At 61.7% G+C, this 17,862-nt stretch overlaps 1 protein-coding gene across 4 annotated transcripts in view; it reads left to right on the top strand.

Moving 5' to 3' along the window:
• Positions 1-17,862, top strand: part of RADIL (Rap associating with DIL domain) — a 116,798-nt gene that overhangs the window by 90,719 nt on the left and 8,217 nt on the right. For all 4 annotated transcript variants that reach the window (XM_032394247.1, XM_032394249.1, XM_032394244.1 and 1 more), the window contains 5 exons: positions 2,841-3,073; positions 4,664-5,302; positions 7,136-7,173; positions 13,004-13,164; positions 17,068-17,180. In XM_032394247.1, the coding sequence (XP_032250138.1) occupies positions 2,841-3,073; positions 4,664-5,302; positions 7,136-7,173; positions 13,004-13,164; positions 17,068-17,180 (1,184 nt within the window). The remainder of the gene's footprint in view (positions 1-2,840; positions 3,074-4,663; positions 5,303-7,135; positions 7,174-13,003; positions 13,165-17,067; positions 17,181-17,862) is intronic.

Raw genomic sequence — 17,862 nt, 5'->3', positions numbered from 1 at the left:
GAACGGAGAACGGTGTTTCCGAGTTTGGCAGATCTGTCCTGGTTTTGCGGGGTGCTCAGATGCATGGATCTGATGACGGCAAAGCTGAAGGAAAATCAGATGTCAGCAGGGAAGGTGGCTGTCCTTATAAGCCCTCTGGAAGCCACAGATCCTCCTCTGAGCCGCTCCCTGGGCACGGGGCTGGGGTGCATCTCCGGCAGCCGCGTCAGGCGGGTCACGTGCCTGGGGGAGGCCTGCAAGGTGTGTAGGATTTTTACTTTAAGAAAGTTTAAAGAAGTAAAAGTATAAAGAATAATGTAACTGACACCCGTACCTTCCTCCCAGGATTGACCTAACATTTTTGTATCATATTGATTTAGAGTTTTCTTAAATAAAACACTGTCTGTATACAGTTATATATAAAGATGCGTTCTGGGGCATTGCATATGTCGTGCGAGCTATAGTCCGTTACATCATGTACGGCCCCAGACTCCGTGCCGTCCCCGCTGGGAGGCAGCCACTTCTTCAGTCTGCTGTGCGTCTTTTCTATCCGTTTTTTAAAAATAGCTTTCCACGCGCATATAGGTAACCCGTGAGCAACACGCGTGGATGTTTTCTGTGCTTTTGAAGCATGTAGAGAGAGGTCTCCTTCCTTACGTGTCATGCTCCAGTCTGCTTTCTCCACCCACCTCTGGGTGCACACTTGACCCCGCTTTTCCCCCTGCAGCGTCTTCATCCTGTGACCACAGTTCCCCCAGAGGGTCCTGTGGCCCATTCAGTGTCCTCGCAGGGGTGTCCACACGTGCGTGAGGGTCCTCCTGGCTGTGCCGCGGGCAGGGCGTGCGCGGGGCCGCGTCAGGCTCGTGTCCACGGGCGCTGTGGGCATGTTTGTGTGCAGCCGAGCCGTGCGGCCCGTGGCGCGTGCCTTTGACGGCCCCTGTATCACTGGCCCGTCAGTGCTCACTGACCGCCCCGGGACCCAGGAGGGAGACCTGGGAGCCAGACCAAGCTGCAGTATTTAAAACTCCCCCAGAGGGTCTGAGCGCGGGCAGGGTGCGAACCATTGCTTTCCACAGCGGGGTCAGAGAAGCCGGCTCTGGACACTGGGAGGGCCGTCCGCCGGGGGGCGGGGGAGGGGGTAGGAGCCCAACTGCAGAGGCGTCCAGTCGGCGGGGAGCTCCCCTGTGTGGCTGCAGTCCAGGGGACACTGGTGTTGGTCTCAGGACTCATCTGGGGGGCCGCTGGGCACCCCTGGGAATCTAAGAGGAAAGGACCACCTTCTCAGGCTCTGGACTTCTGGAGGGTCGTTCTGAGGTTCATCCTGTCCTATGGCTCTGTCCTAGATGGAGGGAAAGCTTTGGGGCTAGAACTTCATTTTGGACTGGTTTTTTAACGTTTCTTCTTTCAGGGATAGCCCCATGGTCACGCAGGGCTGCTCCAAGTCCTGGGGTCTGTCATCCTTAAGAGTAGCACGTGGGACAGGGCATTGGGGGGGGCGGGAGGCTGGCTTCCATCTGCCCCACCAGCCCCTGCCTGCTCCCCTGCCTTCCCCCCACCCCTCCTGGCCCCGCCTGGCCCACACTTCCTTCTGCCCCTCCTGCAGCCCCGGGCAGCCCCTGACTGTCCCCCACTTCCTCCTTCCACCTGCTCCCTCCTGCCTGCTCCCCTCCTTTCCTCCCTGTGCCTGCAGCCTCCTCCTGCCTGCTCTCCCCATCCCCGCCTGCCCCCTGGCCCCAGCTGCTCCCTTCCCCCACGCCCCTGCTTCCCCGCCCTACCTCCCCCCTGCCCTAGACTGCCAGCCTCTGGCCGGCTCTGCGGCAGGCGGGGAGCAGCGGGCGCCGGGCAGACAGCCTCGCTCTGCCGCTCCTCCGCCCGCCTGGCCTCCTGCATCCCGGCCTCCCGCGGGCTGCGGACGAGCTGGCTTCCTCCTGCAAGCGCCGGGCTCAGGTAAGGCAGCAGCCTCGCTCCGGCTAGCCGGCCTCCCTTCCTCCGGCTCTGTCCGGTCCGGGTGGAATGGCTGTGGGAAGGGAGGCTGCAGGTGGGGGGATGGAGGCTGTGCAGAGGGGGGTCGGCAGAGGGCTCAGAAAGCAAACGCAGGGTCAGCCCTGACAGTGACAGGAGACTGGCCTCCTGGCTCCATCTGGCTTCTCGGCTTTCCGGCAGCCTCTGTTTAAAAGACCACTTCCTGGATGTATCGGACTCTTTCATGGGGGGGCACATGTGCACGCGTGTGCGTGTCTGTGTGCATGTTTGCGTGCGTGTGTGTGTGTTCTGACCTGGCCGTGGCGGGGGCGGCCGCGGGAAGGAGCAGCCGTGCTGTCCTAGACACACCACCCGGCCCAGGACCCCTTCCTCCTTGTAAATGGGGGGGCAGGGGGACCGTGCATAGTTCTCGTCTCACCTAATCTCAGCATGCACTCATGTACGTGCGCACACGCGCTGTCCCCCCCCCCCCACAGGCACGCACGCACGTACACGCTGGTGGGCCGGCAGGGCTCGGGGGACAGGGCAGCGACACGCAGGACCCCCTGGCACGGTGACCTGGCAGAAGTCGATGCTGCCGTGGGTTTGGCGTCTGGAGGGGAGGGGCTGTGCTGTGGCTGGTTGGGTGGGTGGGTCATGGGCTCCTGTAAGCAGCCTCGGGACACGGCCTGGCCGGGCTGCCTGCTTTTCAGGGGGAGCCCAGAGGGGCCCTGGCCTTGCCAGGATGGGCTCAAGGGTGGAGTCCTGCGCGCTTCTCCACAGCTGTTGGCCAAACTGCCCGGTGTTACAAGTGGGTCCCTGCGATCTGAATTCAGAAGCGCCCGGAGGTGGGCCTCAGTCAGGCTCTGACTGCTTACCCCGTGTTGCTTCTGTTTCAGGGATCAACGCCCAAGCCCGGAGGCTGCAGCGGCACCGTGCCAAGGGAACCCCAGCCCTGGCTTCGGGGGCTGCCCGGAGCCCCCCCCCACCCCAGCTACGCCGCACCATCAGCGAGAGCAGCCTGAGCTCGGCCACGGCCCAGGGCCCCGAGGAGCGCGGCCAGGACACCATGCGCTTCTCCCTCTACGAGTCGCCCCACCTGCTGCTCCTACAAGGCTACAGCCCCCAGCACGTGAGCCCCCTCCCCGAGGCCCCGCGCCCCCTGCCCCCCGGGAGCCGGCGGGAAGTTCTCAGGCTAGAAGGCCTCCTCCTGGCGCTAGCTAAGTCAGCCCTGAGCTCCTGCGGCCAGGCGCTCTGATGACGATGAGGCTGCAGAAACGGGGTGGTGCGGACCACCGTGCGGGGCCGTCCCAGATTCTGGAGGAAGTGGAGGCCTCCCCTGTGCTTTGTTTCCAGAGCATTCTCCGTCCAGGCTACAGGAGGAGGTGGTGGGGAGGGGGCTCACCCGATACCAGGTTCCTTCTCAAAGAACGGTCTGCCACTTTCCAGATGGTGCCTGGGGCCATGCCGTGCCCTGGCTTTGGGGACCCCGACACAGGTCCGCCCCCTTGCCCAGATGGTGGGTGCTGGGCGGACTCCTGCGGCACATGGCCTCACGTGCGCTGCGGGAAGCCTTGTCTGAGGAGGCCAGCACTTCCCACCACTCCTGTCGGGGCCCTTGGCTGGAGGAGCGCAGCTTCCTTCCCTGCTCACCTGTTCATGCCGACTTGCTGAGCTCCCTCGGTCGCTGCACGCTGTGCGGCCCCGCGGCTTCCGGTGCTCGGGTCTTCGCCATACCGAGCCCGGCGGGGGGCCTGCACGCCGTAGGAATCGACACGAGGCCAGCCGAGGGTTCCAGGCGAGGCTTTACCGGGGCCTATGCTCCAGCCCAAGGGCAACAGCGCAAGGGCAGGCGTCCTCAGGCGGACTCTCCGTGGGGAGGTCGGGAGGGTTTCTTCAAGAACCAGGTGGGCAGAGGAGTAGAGGTGAGGGTTTTCTTGGCACTTGCGTACTCAGCGTGCTTTTCCATTCATTGCATGTCTCAGTAGCGTGTTAAATCCCCACTCCTGGGTGTGCGTTTTAGCATTTCAATGAGGGAGAGGTAAGTTGAGGGCTCCCGGTGGTCACGGCGCACGCTCGGAGGCCAGTGTTGGGGTCCAAGCTGGTGAGACGGGTGTGGCCTGGATCTCACGGGTTCTGCCCCGCGCTGACTCGCTGCTTTCGGTTGACATCCTGTTTTATGCGCTCCTAAGACCTATTGCTCCAGAAATGCAGGCTCCGGAGTTTTCTTGTAGGAAGCTTTCTCTTTATGGAATCGTTGCATCGCATTAGGGTTTTGGGAGAGGCTGGAGTCCTGTCCCTATTCTGTCTCACGAGGAGGCATCTGCCCTTGGTCAGCGGGAGCCACAGAGGAGATGCTTGCGCACGGCGTGTCACAGATCACCGGCGGGGCTGGGGGTGCCTGTGAACCAGGGTCTGTGCCCAGCGCGGCCCTTGTCTGGCCTCTGTTGTGTCCAAGCTAGAGTCATCCCTGGGTGTCTGGTGTGCCCCCGAGGCTGCTCTGGGAAGCCTCCACCCCTGGGGACAGGGTGGGTGCCCAACGTGCGGCAGGCTGGGGGCCAGCAGCAGGTGAGGAAGGGCTCCAGGGCAGGGCTGGCCCAGGATGGCGGTCCTGGCCACGTGGCTTAGGTGACCAGAGACGGGGACACCCTTTCATTTCTTCCCACTGATGGATTTGCCCGAGGTGCTGCCCTGCCCCTGAGGCCTGGACTTTGCATTTCAGGACAGCCTGGTGTACCTGCTGAACCGGGAGCAGCACACGGTGGGCCAGAGGACCCCTTCCAGCAAGCCCAGCGTCAGCCTCTCGGCCCCTGACATCCTGCCCTTGCACTGCACCATCCGCAGGCACCAGCCCCCAGGCCCAGAGCAGGCGGGGAGCGGGCTGGTCCTGGAGCCCATCCCCGGGGCGCCCGTCTCCGTCAACTTCTCGGAGGTGGGGGGCCGGGCGGTGGTGCTGCGCCACGGGGACCTGCTGTCCCTCGGCCTCTACTACCTGCTGCTGTTCAAGGACCCGGTGCAGGCCCAGCCCCTGCCTGCCCAGGCCCTGGCCCGACTGAGCGCCGTGCCGCGGGGCTGCAGGATGTGTGGCGCCCTGCTCCGGGCCCGGGGCGCCTCCACCTCTGGCTCCGCGCGGGCCGCCCTGCCGCGGCCGAGGCTGCTGCGCCTGGAGTTCGAGCCCGAAGTGGAGGATGCACTGCTGCAGCGCATCCTGACCCTGATCGAGCCCAGCGGTGATGACCACAAGCTGGCGCCCGCCTTCCTCCTCTGCCTCTGCGTCCAGCACTCGGCCACCCGCCTGGAGCCTGGCTCGTTTGGGCAGCTCCTGCTCAAGATAGCTAAGGCGATCCGAGAGACGGTCTGGGTCAGTCACCGGGATGCCGGGCGCTGCGGCGGGGGGCGGGGGGGGGGGGCGGGGGCCCCCTGGGGGGGGAGGTCAGGAGTCCCTCCTCTCCGAGGGCCGCCTGCCCTGCCTGTGCACACCCGGGGAGCCCGGGGTGTCCTATGTGGCACTGTATCCTCGAGCGGTCGGCCGTGGCATCGGCAGCTCTGGTCCCGTGTCCCTCCCCAAGGCCCAGCCCAGCCGTGACATGGCCTGGAGCCCCGTGCTTTCTGCCAGGAGCAGGTTGGGCTTCTGCCAGCCCTCGGTGTGGAGCCCTCGTCAGCTCGGCGGTGGGGGCACAGGACTGGCTGACTTCTGTACGTGGAAACCCTTTCCTCCATGGGGGTCTCTAGAGCACGGCACCACGCGTGCTTGGGCCTTGCTGCGGGGCCCGCCTGCGTGCTGTCAGGTGTCGGCTAGTGCCCCTGGGCTCCACCCCGCATACCAGCGGCTCCCCTCCCCTCCCAGAAATGGCTCCGGGCCATTCCCCTGGGGGCACCGCCGGCCTGTCCCTGCAGGGCCGGGGCAAGCATGCTGCTGGCTGCCTGGGTCCAGCCCTCGCCGCCCCCCCCACCCCCCCAGCGACTGGACTCCCCGGGGACCCAGAGCATGGCTGGTAGTTACATGCAGGCCCTCCAAGAGACGCCCCTTCATCTCGGCCTGTAAACTGCATAGATTGTAGAAACTGGATAGAGTCCTCAGATTAAAATCGCATTTAAAATGTTCGAAACCTTTTAAAAGCAAAAGCCAACATGGGCTGTCATGTCCAGAGGTTTGTGTAAGTTACCCATGTGCATCGCGGGCGTCCGAGCCCACCTCCCAGGGTTTCCGTGAGGATTGATGTTGGGACTGTCCTGGTGTGGTCACTTTCCTCGTGTGGTCTGTGCACCGGCCAGCTGAAGTCCATGCCGTGCGGAGCCTGACCACACCGGGGCCCGCGGTGACTGTCTGCATAGACCACCGTCCCATCCTAAGTCTGCTCTGGGCCAGACACTTCCTAGTGAGTCAGATGCTGTGATGCAGGTGCCGTACCCCACGTCCCAGCTGGGGAAACCGAAGCTTGTCGGGGTGAACAAGCTCATCCAAGGTCTGGAGCTCAGAAATAGAGGAGTCTGGATCCAGGCCATCCCCTGCGTGCTTCCCCACGTGCTTCGCCCTGTGCTGTTCACGAGCTTCAGCCCTGGTCTGTCGAGAGCCCCAGATGTTTCATTTGTCTGTCTGTTGGGCATCAAGCGCTCTCTGTCCTACTCACTAGGGGAAGATCCTAGAACGAGTAACGGAGGCAGCCACTGGGGCTCTGCTTAGCCAGATAACAACCTGCTACTAAAGCGAGAACCATTTCTTGATTAAAAGAGACAGAAAATGTTGGCTAAGCCCGCGTCCTGCCAGGATGTTTAACTGCACTTGTAAATACGCAAGCACACACCCATGTACTCGTTGTCCTGGCGGCTGACGTTGGAAAGCGTATGTTTGAAGCTTAACCGTATGAGTGTTAGTCGAGACCTCGTTCTGGTGTTTGTAAAATGTTTGACCTGCTTTACTATTTCTTAACGCGCCGGTGGTCATGTCAGCGAGCTGGGTGTAAATCGTGTCTGTTGCCGGAAGTATGCAGGTCATACTCAGGAACGGAACGGAAAATTATCCTTCCCAGCCTCGCTTCGCGTAAACAGCCCGCACGGTACAGGATGTCTGCAACAACAGTGCTGTGGTTTTTATGTGGACGGTGTACCGTGGATTTAGTGGTGTTCTCATTGAGCATATCCTGTGGTATCCTGTTTTTTTCTCATGTTTGCTTTTTTGTCTTTATAATTGTAGGAGAAAACCAAAGAACTGGCGGAGAAGCAGGCGCAGCTGTAAGTATGGCCCCCCTTAGGCCCCTAGTTCCCTGGGAGACCACCTCCCCATGGGGCCAAGACCCCGGGGGACCCCCCAGACGCCTCTGGGGTCAGCTCTGGGCTTCTGTCGCGCTGTCCTTCTGTCTCCGAGTGGCTGTTTCCGTTTCTGTGCTCGGCCCCCTGGGAAGCGCTGGGTTTGGGGAGTTTTTCCAGGGTGCCCATGAGCCTCGTCCTGCCTTCGCTTCTCCTAATGATTGTGCTAAAGTGAGCCTGCCTCTTTGGGAGAATGTACGACTCCCGACTTTGAGCTAGGGCAGTCCATATCCGTTCGCCCACGTCCGTTTTCATAGAAAGCACCGTTGACGCTGCTGGGACTTGGGAAGCTGTTTGGCTCTAACCAGAAAGACGTGCCCATGCCGCCACCAAGAAGTACAGTCCCAGGGGGCCCCGCGGAGAGACGCCGGCACACGGGGTGGGGGGCAGGCGGCGTGCTCTTAAGTCCTTGTCCGTAAGCGCAGGTCGGAACAACCCACATGCCCCGTGGCAGCGTGCCATGTATTTGTGCAGTGGACACTTGGCGACAGTGAGCACGATCACACTGTGTGCTTCGTCCACGTGGCAGAATCTGAGAACAATGCCGAGCAGACAAAGCACCCGGCAGAGCGCCCACGATATGACCGAGTGTGCATGTGGGTGAAGCCCACAGCTCAGCCGCCCCACTTCTGGAATGTGCGTGTGTGGTAGCACCCAAGATGCCATGGTCAGGGGGTGGTCCCTGCCTGTCGCCGTTGGCGGGGGGCCACGCAGGACATTACGTCGCAGCTGGGTCCATGGTCTGCTCGGCTCCTGTGTCTGCTGCTGGTTTCTGGAAGCACGCTGTCACCACATGCGCATATGTGTCCTCCGTGGTCCCGCACGGGGTAAGGAGGACTCGTCACTGCCCCCCTTCGCCGGCAGGGATGGAAGCCTGGGTCAGGAGCAGCGTAGATTTGCAGTCACCCAGCTGTCCCACCCGGGCTGGAAGTTGAGTGCACAATTCTTGCCACTCACAAGTGCGTGCTCTCTGGCTCCTGTTGACGTCAGGAAGTCAGAGTGGCATCTGGGGAAGGGTTTGCTGATGAGTGATGTGCTTCCGAGGCACGAGGCTGCAGGGGGAGGCTGAGGCTCTGCCGCCCGGCTCACCAGGGCAGAGCTTAGTATAGACCAGGCCCCTCAGAGGGTGGCGGACGGCCTGCCCGAGGTGGAGAGAACAGCACGGGCCTCGGCCTGCTAGGTTTTCCGTGTGAGGGCGCTAGCCTTGGGGGCCCAGGGGCAGCTGTGACTGCCTCACCCCTGCCCCCCCCCCCCAGCTTGGGGGACAGCGGGCTTCCAGGGCTTTCTTGGGGCCTGGAGGGGATGGAGCTGAGGTTTTAGGAGTTCACGCAGGCCTCGCCCTAAGTACCTCTCCTCCTCCTAAGTGCCTGCTCACCGGGGAAACCGAGGCCTTCCCCCCAGCAGCTCCTGCCTGGTCTGTGTTCTAGAACTTGTGTCGTTAGGGCCTAAAAACAATCCTGGGTCCGTCCCCAGGGAATGCTCCCTTTCTCCTCTTTTTAAAACAATTTTTGAATTACTTCCAACGTGGAAAAGCACAGACTATGTCAATCACCCAAGAATCCACACCCGAACTTCACATTATGAACATTGTGCCCCGCAGGCTTCGGATCCTCGTGTGCTGTGCTTCTTGTCAAATTGCGGTCGGCTGGTGCCTTTCACCGCGTGCTTTTTGTGCATCTGTGATCCTCACACCTTTCCCCCGAGTCCGTGAGTGCGGGCGCTGCGCAAGCAGGTCTTCTGATCCACGGCCCAATCCCTGGGATTAAGCCCTTCGTGGCTCCTGATTGTTGTAGCATACTGATTTTTGTGGGCATTTTAATTAGCATTTCCTCATCTGAATTCATACGTCAAATTGATCCAGGATTTTCTTCCCCATTGTCCTGGTCTGACTTTAATAGCAAGGTTCACAGAAGCTGAACTGGGCCGCCTGGTCTGTTACTGGTTCCCCGTGTCAGGTTGTTTGAGGCGAGGTCTCAGGCGGCCCCTGGGTTGGCCCGTCCCATTTCTTCAGTGATTATTGGTGTATCTGGTTTTCAGCCTCGCTTGTGTTGATTTCAGTGACTTCAGCTTTCGTTCTCGAAGTTACTGGAATAAAATTGTTCCTTATTTTCTCTTGGGACTGTTTTCATCTCTCAGGTATTTAGTTCCTGTTGGGTTTATATCTTTCCTCTTACCTTCCTTTGATTTATCTTCTCAGGGATTTGTCTGTTGTCATCTGTTTAAAAGGACCAATATTGTTGTTTCTGCTTACTTTTTCTTTGATTTCTGATCCATCAACCTCTTTATTATTTCCTTATTCTTGCATAATTTCTATTTTAACTTGATTAAATTGATTCATGAGTTATTTTAAACATCTTTTGGACTTCTTAAAATTTAGTTTTTATTAGCAAAATGCATTCAATTTTGTTTTCGGTAATAATTTCTCTCCCGTATGCTTCCCAAATAGATTTTAAAAAATTTGTATCAGAGCAGTCATTGATTTGATTTGATTTATTTTTATTTATTTTATTGTGATAAAAAACACTTAACATGAGAACCACCCTTTTATTTTTTTTATTTTTATTAAGATTTTATTATTTGACAGAGAGAGAGTGCACAAGCAGGGGAGGAGAAGGAGAGGGAGAAGCAGACTCCCCGCTGAGCAGGGAGTCCGATGCGGGGCTTGATCCCAGGACCCTGAGATCATGACCTGAGTCGAAGGCAGACGCTTAACGACTGAGCCACCCAGGTGCCCAAAGAACCACCCTTTTAAATTTTGAAGTGTATATTAGCAATTTCCGGTCTCTCCCTCCCCAGCCCAGTCCCCTGGCAGCCACCGTTCTGCCCTCCGAGGCCATGAGTTGGACTGTCTTAGATATCTCAGCAGCATCATGTGATATTTTTCCTTCTGTGATTGGCTTATTTCGCTTAGCATAACATCTTCAGGGTTCATTTGTGTCATAGCATATTGTAGGATTTCCTTGATTTTAAAGGCTGAATAACATTCCATTGTATTATATACCAGATTTTTTTTATCCTTTCCGCCATCCGTGGACATTTAGTGTGACCGCACATCTTCTGTATTGCGAAGCGTGTGGCACGGAACGTGTGGGGCCCGAATATCTCCTGGAGATACTGATTTCAATTCCTTTGGGTAAATACCCAGACGTGGAATTGCTGGGTCATATGGTAGTGCTGTTTGTAATTTTTTGAGGAGTGTCCATCCTGTTTTCCACCGCGGCTGCACCCTTTTGCATCCCCCCCAGCAGTGCACAAGGGTTTCCGATTTCTCCACACCCTCACCGACACTTGTCATCTCTTGTCGTTTTGATGATGGCCATTCTAACAGGTGTGAGGTGAGCGCTCATCGTGGTTTTGGTTTGCGTTTACCTGATGGTTAGTGATGCTGAGCACCTTTTCACGAGCCTGTTGGCCATCTGGAGGTCTTCTTTGGAAAAATGTCTCTTCAGGTGTTTAACCCGTTTTTTATTCAGGTTGTTAGTTTTTTTGCTTTTGAGTTATAGGAGTTCCTTATAGATTTTGGAAATTAGCCCCCTCTCGGATGGATGGTTTGCAGATATTTCTCCTGCTCTGTAGATCGTTTTTTCACTCAGTTGATGGCTCCCTCTGCCGTGCAGGAGCTTGGCTGTGTGAGGTCATCCCACTTGTCTGGTTTTGGAAGTCCTGTCCATGGAATCGTTGCTTCCGTGGAGGGACTCGCGCTCACCTGGAGGGACGGGGCGGACCCCGCCGCCGCTGGCCCGCGCTGCCGTGTGTGGCTGTCTCAGCCTGCGTGCCCGGCACGGACCTCGCCGCGAGTCGACACCGGAACTCCAGCTGGCAACACCTGGTGGTTTATTTGTCAGGAGAGGCCGGTCTGTCCCTTTGAGTTCTGGGTAAAATCGAGAAGGGCAGTGGATGTTGAAAACACAGTGGAATTAGGCCCCGAAGAGCCAGATTAATCCCTTCTTACTGACATGCACCTCTTCAGGCCTGCGAGCGCACACGCGTGTGGGGCGCGGGGGCGCGGGGGACGGGTTTGGAGCGGCACTCGGGGCTCCGGAGGGCGAGCGGGGGGCGGCGGCAGACCCACCTCGCCGTGAGAACAAGGAGACCCAGCCGGAGGCCAGCTCCTTCCCTCGCTCGCGGGAGCAGGGCGCACAGAGGGGTCACGCTGTGGTGACGGGGGTGAAGTTACGTCAGCGAGAACAACAAAAGCGCAGGCACGAGAGGAACGTGCGCATCGGAGCCTGAGGTCCCCGCCTCGGGGACGACGCTGCCTCACAAGCCCGCCACCCCTGTGGCCCCCGTGGCTTTTCCCGTGGTCCTCTTTCCCCGCGACCCTGGCTGTGACCATCACGAATGACAGGGAGTCCCTGACTGTTGTGGCGCCCACCAGGCAGGACGAAGGGCCCTGTGCCCTTGCCGGGCCCGGGGATAGCGCTGTCCTCGCAGATGCCCTGCCGCCGCCTGGCCTGCCCCTCACGATCCGCCAACAGTGATGCTGCTCGGGCAGGAGGTCCCTGGGACCGCTGGACAGCCAGCCCGGTGTCCCCCTCAGACAAACCTGAGTCACGTCTGGGTGGCGTGATCATGACGGCACCGGAGACCGCGTCCCGGCCGCTGCAGCCGCCGGGCTCAGGGGCATCCTCAGAGGCCGCCACAGTGCAGCCCGCCGACCTGCCTCCGCCGAGCGGGTATGACGAGATGGGGGATCGTGCCCAGAAGACCGGCCGTTGATGCTTGAAATTGCGGAATTCCCAGAGCTGAGCACAGCCTCGCCACATGCACCCCAGACTTCTGGAGAGGTGGCTCAGGACGGTGCCGGAGCTCACAGGAACGAGGTCCTGCATCCCAGGGGCTGGCGCACAGGAGACCAGAGGCGAGGAGAGGGGGCCGGGGTGGGTCTGGGCTTGGCCGGAGCCTGCTGGACGCTGGGGGCGGATGGCCCTGACGTCGCCATTGTCCCCTAGATAGGGAGCACGGAGCCTCCAGGTGTTGGCCTGGGAGGGAGGAGGGCCTCTGGAGGACCTCCTGGCCGAGCTGGCCGCCCCCCAGGCTTGTAACCGGGATCAGAGGGACGGGAAGGTGCCAGCCCCGGGCCTGGCGCCTGGTAGCTTTCTGATTTAACGAGCTGCAGCGACAGGTTCAGCCCTGGTGGGGGAGTCCGTGTGGACAGCGTGTGCGGGTGGCGCCAGGCCCATCTCAGGGGCAGCCTCTGGTTTTCTATCGGTTAACCCTAAATCTTCCAGTGCCATGCTCTGATTGCTGTCTGGTCCACTGACTCTCGAAACCACCTTCCTGCTACGGTCACCTAGTTCTTAGCTAATCTTGCCCGTGTGCCTCCCACAACAGTTTGTTTGCTGTTTGGTTTTTCCGTTAATTACGTTAACGTAAATAACACACGGACACTCCTGCTCCTCGTTCCGCGGGCCGGGGCCGCTCCCTCCCGGGGCACACACACATTTGCACACGCTCTCCTCCGCGCTCCTTCCTTAGTTACCCCAGTCCCAGAGGGAAGATGTGAGAACAGTCTACGAGAGCCCTTTGCCAAGGGCTGTGGCCCCTGGCGGTCCTTCCTGTGCCGCGTGGAGGGCACGTGCTTCCGGCCTGTCGTGTCCCACGGCTTGTCTGTGTACCCCCTTCCCAGCCTGGCCTCGGTGGGGTTGGTGGTGTCCCATACGGTGTCCCACTGGGACGTCCTCATGTGCCAAGTGCTGCATCCGGCCTCCCGGGGGACCGTCCAGGAGTAACTCTGGGTCCTCTGTCTCGGCAGCCAGGAGCCCATCTCCCTGGCCAGCTTCCCCATGGCCGGCCTGGTTCCAGACCTGCAGCACATCCTCTTCTGGATGTCTAACTCGGTGGAGCTGCTGTACTTCATCCAGCAGAAGTGCCCACTCTACATGCAGAGCCTGGAGGGGGAGCTGGACGTCACAGGTACCACGTGCAGCCGCTCCCGGGCGGGGCAGCGGGCCGTCCCCTCGCCGTCCGCGGTGGAGTCGGCCGCTCGAACCGAGGGAGGTGGCACTGTGTGTGCGTGTCGGGGTCCCTCCGGGGGGTGGTGCTGGCAGTCGGGCAAACCCGCCCCTCGCGTCCCGGTCGTGTCACGCACTCAGCGCCTCCCACCACGAGTCGCTTGCAGAGGTCGGCCGAGCACGCAGTGCCTCGGGCCGGGCTGTCCCTGCCGGGGCGCACCGCGGTGTCCGGGACGAGAGCCGGTGCCGCCGGGCGCTGGTTGGCTTCAGGGCCTCTGCCGCAGGGGATGCGCCCGTTAGAATGTGCGATGGCAGCACTGAGAGAGACTGCTTGGGGCAGCCGGGGGCGGGCCGGGCCCGAGGGGGCTGGGATGTCAGCTGCGTGCGCCTGGTCGTGGCCCGGGAATGAGCACCGACCCGGGTGGGGCCGCAGCCTCCCGTGGCTGAGCCTGGTTTTGCTGCCCGCTCCCTCGCTCTGTGGCAAAACCAGAGCCGCTCACCCCGCTCTGTCCCTGTGGTGGGGGGGTGGGGGTGGTCCCGGGCAGGCGGGGTCAGCGGCTGGGAGGGGAGCTGGGAGGGGAGCCAGGCAGGCAGGCCGGGGCCTGGCCAAGGCGCCCCCCGTGGGCTCAGTCGCCGGATGCTGCCTGGCGTGTGTGCGCTCAGCGGCGTGCCCCGGGGGTGGCCGTGGGCTCCGTGTGGGACAGCCCCGAGCAAATAGCCCCGGTGGCGCGGGACCCTGCCGAGCCCCCAGGAGGGGCTAGATTTCCAGAGCTGAGGGGCTCCTGGCGGCCGAGGATGAGGGGCGGGGGTCTGCACGGGGCAGGCTGTCCTACTGTGTGCTGGGTCGGCTGCCCGGGAGCTGTGCAGACAGGCGGGCGGAGGGCCAGCTGGTGCCGGGCCCCGCGGAGCCAGTGGAAGAGGCCTGGCCCGGGAGGTGGTGGGGTGACGCGAGGCAGAGGGAGTGTGTCTGCCTCATGGCTTCTCCGTGTGTTCTTACCCCCACCTCACAGTGAAAGGGACATTGGGAGCTTCCTTGGGCTTCTGTGGATATGTAGAGGAACGTTCTGGAAGCTTCTGTGTCCCGGTGGGCATTCAGGCCTGCTGACCTGTTGCCCCCATCGCCGTTCCCCTTGGGTGGACGTGGTGCAAGGCGTCCGGTGAGACCCCCCCCCCCGCTGCACTCTGTCCGCAAGGCCTGCGCCTAAAGCCGCCGGTTTCCTGGCTTTGGGGGCCTCCAGCTGTTCCGAGCGGAGGGGCACCTCTTCTGGACGTGGCGTTGGCCAGGGAGCTGCCAGGCCTCTGGCTCGTCTCCAGCGCATGCGGCCCTTGTGTGCAAGATGCCAGGAGGCTGGGGCTGCTGACAGGGAGTCCCACCTGCTCTGGCCCAGCAGCGTCAGCTGGGGGGACTGCCCCCTCGCTGGCTTTTGGGCACAGTGTTGGTGGGTGAGGCCTGCTGACGCCCACCTCGTCTGCCCTGATTTCACACGCTCTGCTGACAGGCTGTGGTCTTTGGGCCCCACTGGGCCTGCCTCCTGGGCACAGGGACCCTGCGTCTGTTTCATGAAAAAGGCTACTTGGGGCTGATGGGGGCTCCGCTTCCTTGGCTGCGGCCTCTGCTCTTGGAGGAAGTTATTTCTGGTCTGGGGCCTGGATGTCGTGCAGCCCAGGCGATGCGGGGGCGAGCACACGGATGGCCAGGGCCCACCCCTGGGACCCCGCAGGCTGGGAAGCCACAGCCGGATCTGAGCGTCCCACAAACAATGTCCCGCGCGGTGCAGGCGCTGGAGGGCTCGGAGGAAAAATCACATCAGCAGAGGGCAGAGGCGAGGTCAGAGTCGCGTCTCGGCCTCCTGACCTTCAGCGGGAAATTTCTGTGGGAAGAATTCTGAAAACAGATGTTATGTCCTGAACACTGGAAAATCGCCTTTTCGTTCCGCAAACAATCTTTGTTGTCCGAAGCTCTTATCCAGGACACCTCCCTCCTACAGGCAGACGGAAGGTGGGCCCATCGGGGGTGGGGGCTGTTTTATCCACTGAGCGCTCTCTGGGAGCTTTGCGGCTCGGCCTCAGCACCTGTGGATCTGGGGGCCCGGAGTGCAGGCCCCCGGCCCTCCGCGAGGCTCGTGCGAGCGTCAGCTTGGTCGGAAACCCCAGCAGAGCCCACACCACGGGTACAAGTGTTGCAGCTGGTTTTCCAGTGGCGTCTGAGAGATTCGTGTGGCATCTGCTGGGAGCCTCCCCGTGGCTGCTGAGTCCTGGCCTCCTGCTCTTTCTGCCAGCCCTCCTCCCACCAGAAGCCCCATGCCTACACGGGGGGTAGAGGTGGGCTTTCTCGGACAAGCTGGCCACGTAGGAGGCCCCCCACCCAGGCCCCGCTCTAGGCAAAAGGTTTGGAACTGGTTTCTTGGCCCCGTTCCTGCTGGCTCCCATCGGCTGCGGGTCGTGTTTGGTCTGCAGGTGCCATGGTCAGCAGTGGGCAGCCTGGCATGTTTTTGTAGGCCTGGGGTGCTGCAGCCCAGCGGCCTAGTAAGAGCCTCTTGCTCCCCCAAGCCACGGGGGCCCCAAAGTTGCCTGATTTGCCTCTCCTCTGAAGCCCAGTGAGGCTGCCGGGAGCAGCCAGACCCCACCAGGCTCGGTCCCGCATGAGACCCCACAGGCTGGGCTCTGGGGAGGACCCTGGGCGGGGCGGGCAGGCCTCTGGCTTCCCAAGCCAGGCAGGTTCCTGGGGAATGAGGCCTTTGGGGGTGCACTGTGGGCCCAGGGGCGGGAGAGCCCCAAGCCCTGGAAAGAGAAGTGCCTCGAACAGGGATGCATCCCCGTTTGTAGGGGTGGGGTCTCTGATGGACTCGCATGCTGTTTCCATTCTGTTTGTCCAGCAGTGGGTGGTTTGGGTCCCCGTGCTCCGGGGAGGCCCCGCCAGACCCAGCAGCTCCGTCCCAGCCCTGGCGCGAGAGTCCTAGGCCGTGGGGCCCACGCTGTGTGGTAGTGAAAAGGCTGTAGCCACACTGGACACGCACGGCGCAGCCGCCTCCCTGCAGGTCCCGTGATGAAGTGGGGCTCTGAGAGCGTGGAGACGAGGTGGAGCGTCCAGGCCACGGGCACCCCTGCTAAGCGCTGGTGGGGCACCGCGTGTCCCCACGTTCTGGAGGCCCCTCAGGACATTTCCGCCCTGGTGGGGTTCTCTGGTATTGGGGTCCCTTTACAAGAGCCTTCCCAGAGGGAAGGCATCACTGGGCATCCGCTGACACCCCCATCTCCCCGCTGGGCAGGCCCCCCAGGCTCAGCTCCCGCCCGTCCGGGGAGGCCCAGCCACCAGGGCCTGTTGTTCGGGGGGACCTGCATGAAGGGGGCTGTCGGGAATCCTGCTCTCAGGGCAGTGTCTTCCCTGCAGTCTCCCGGGTGCTGGGGGCAGAACGGGGCACGCAGGCCATTTGGTTTCTCTCTTCTTGGAAACGTCACGCTTCTGTGGAGTGACGGTCTCCTTTGGAGCTCTGGCCGGTGTTCCTTTGACCTGCGTCCGGGGTGAGAGGTGGCCGCAGGGGGACTGGGGCAGAATCTGCTCTTGCTGGGGCAGCTGGTTCAGTAGACAAGGGGTCCGGGATCTAGTCAGTGACGAGCTTCCGATGGGCCTCGCGTCGCTTTAGCATTGCTGGGCCTGGAAGCGCGGGGCCGGCCGCCTCGGCCAGCATCTCGGCCCCGGAGCCCCGGGAAGGTGCGGCCGTCGGGGGTGCGGCCGGCCGGCCGGGCTGGCTTTGGTTATCGCATCCCCAAACCCAGCATGGGGGCTTGGGTGGGCGCACTCCGGGGGTAACTGGGCGCCCCCCACGTCCCCACACGGTGACCGTGAGCTGCTGTCTCCTCGCAGGCTCCAAGGAGTCCCTGTTCTCCTGCACGCTGACGGCCAGCGAGGAGGCCATGGCGGTCCTGGAGGAGGTCATCCTGTACGCCTTCCAGCAGTGTGTGTACTACGTCTCGAAGGTACGGCGCTGCCGGCTCGTTGGCACACGCGGCAGGGTGTGCTCCTCTCCCCCCGGGGGGGGCCTGAGGATTTTGAGCTGGACGGCTGCCTCCACACACTTGAGCCCCGGCCTCCAGCCCCTCGCCCCCCTGCCCGCCCCACCCCTATCCGGGAGCCCGCCGGCTGCGCAGGGGCCCGCGGTGTTGGGGAGCTGGAGGGCTGGCTGCTCTGGGCAATGATTTGGAAGGTGGAGCGCGTGTTCCGTGGGCACCGGTGGGCACTGCGGTGGACAGAGAGGACAATGGAGCCTCCGGGTAAGGAGGGGGGCGCAGGCAGGGGAGTGGAGAGAGGAGGGGCCCCTGTGGCAGGTGGTCCTGTCCAGGGGAGCCCAGGGGATTTGCTGAGACTGAGTTTTAACTTAGAGGGACCTGGTGGTGGCGTGGAAGCCGCCACCCTGCTCTCCAGCGGGAAGCAGGAGGGGTTAGTTGGAGACACACGCTGGGGACGATGCTTGGGGAACCGGATCCCCTGTCTGTTCCGCACGGAGCTCAGACGGTCGAGTCAGGCAGCCCCGTGCTCCCTGCTCCCAGCTGCGTGGAGCCCTGGGTTGGGAAGGGCACAGCCTCAGTGTCTTGGCCAAACAGGAAGGAGCCCCCCACCCATGTGCCCTGGGGGTCCGAGTGGGGATGCGTGTTGTCCTTG

Source organism: Phoca vitulina, unplaced genomic scaffold (assembly GCF_004348235.1).
Source record: "Phoca vitulina isolate PV1807 unplaced genomic scaffold, GSC_HSeal_1.0 scaffold79, whole genome shotgun sequence".
Classification (NCBI taxonomy): domain Eukaryota; kingdom Metazoa; phylum Chordata; class Mammalia; order Carnivora; family Phocidae; genus Phoca; species Phoca vitulina.
Note: the sequence above shows the minus strand (reverse complement) of the source record. Positions and strands in the feature narration are given on the sequence as shown.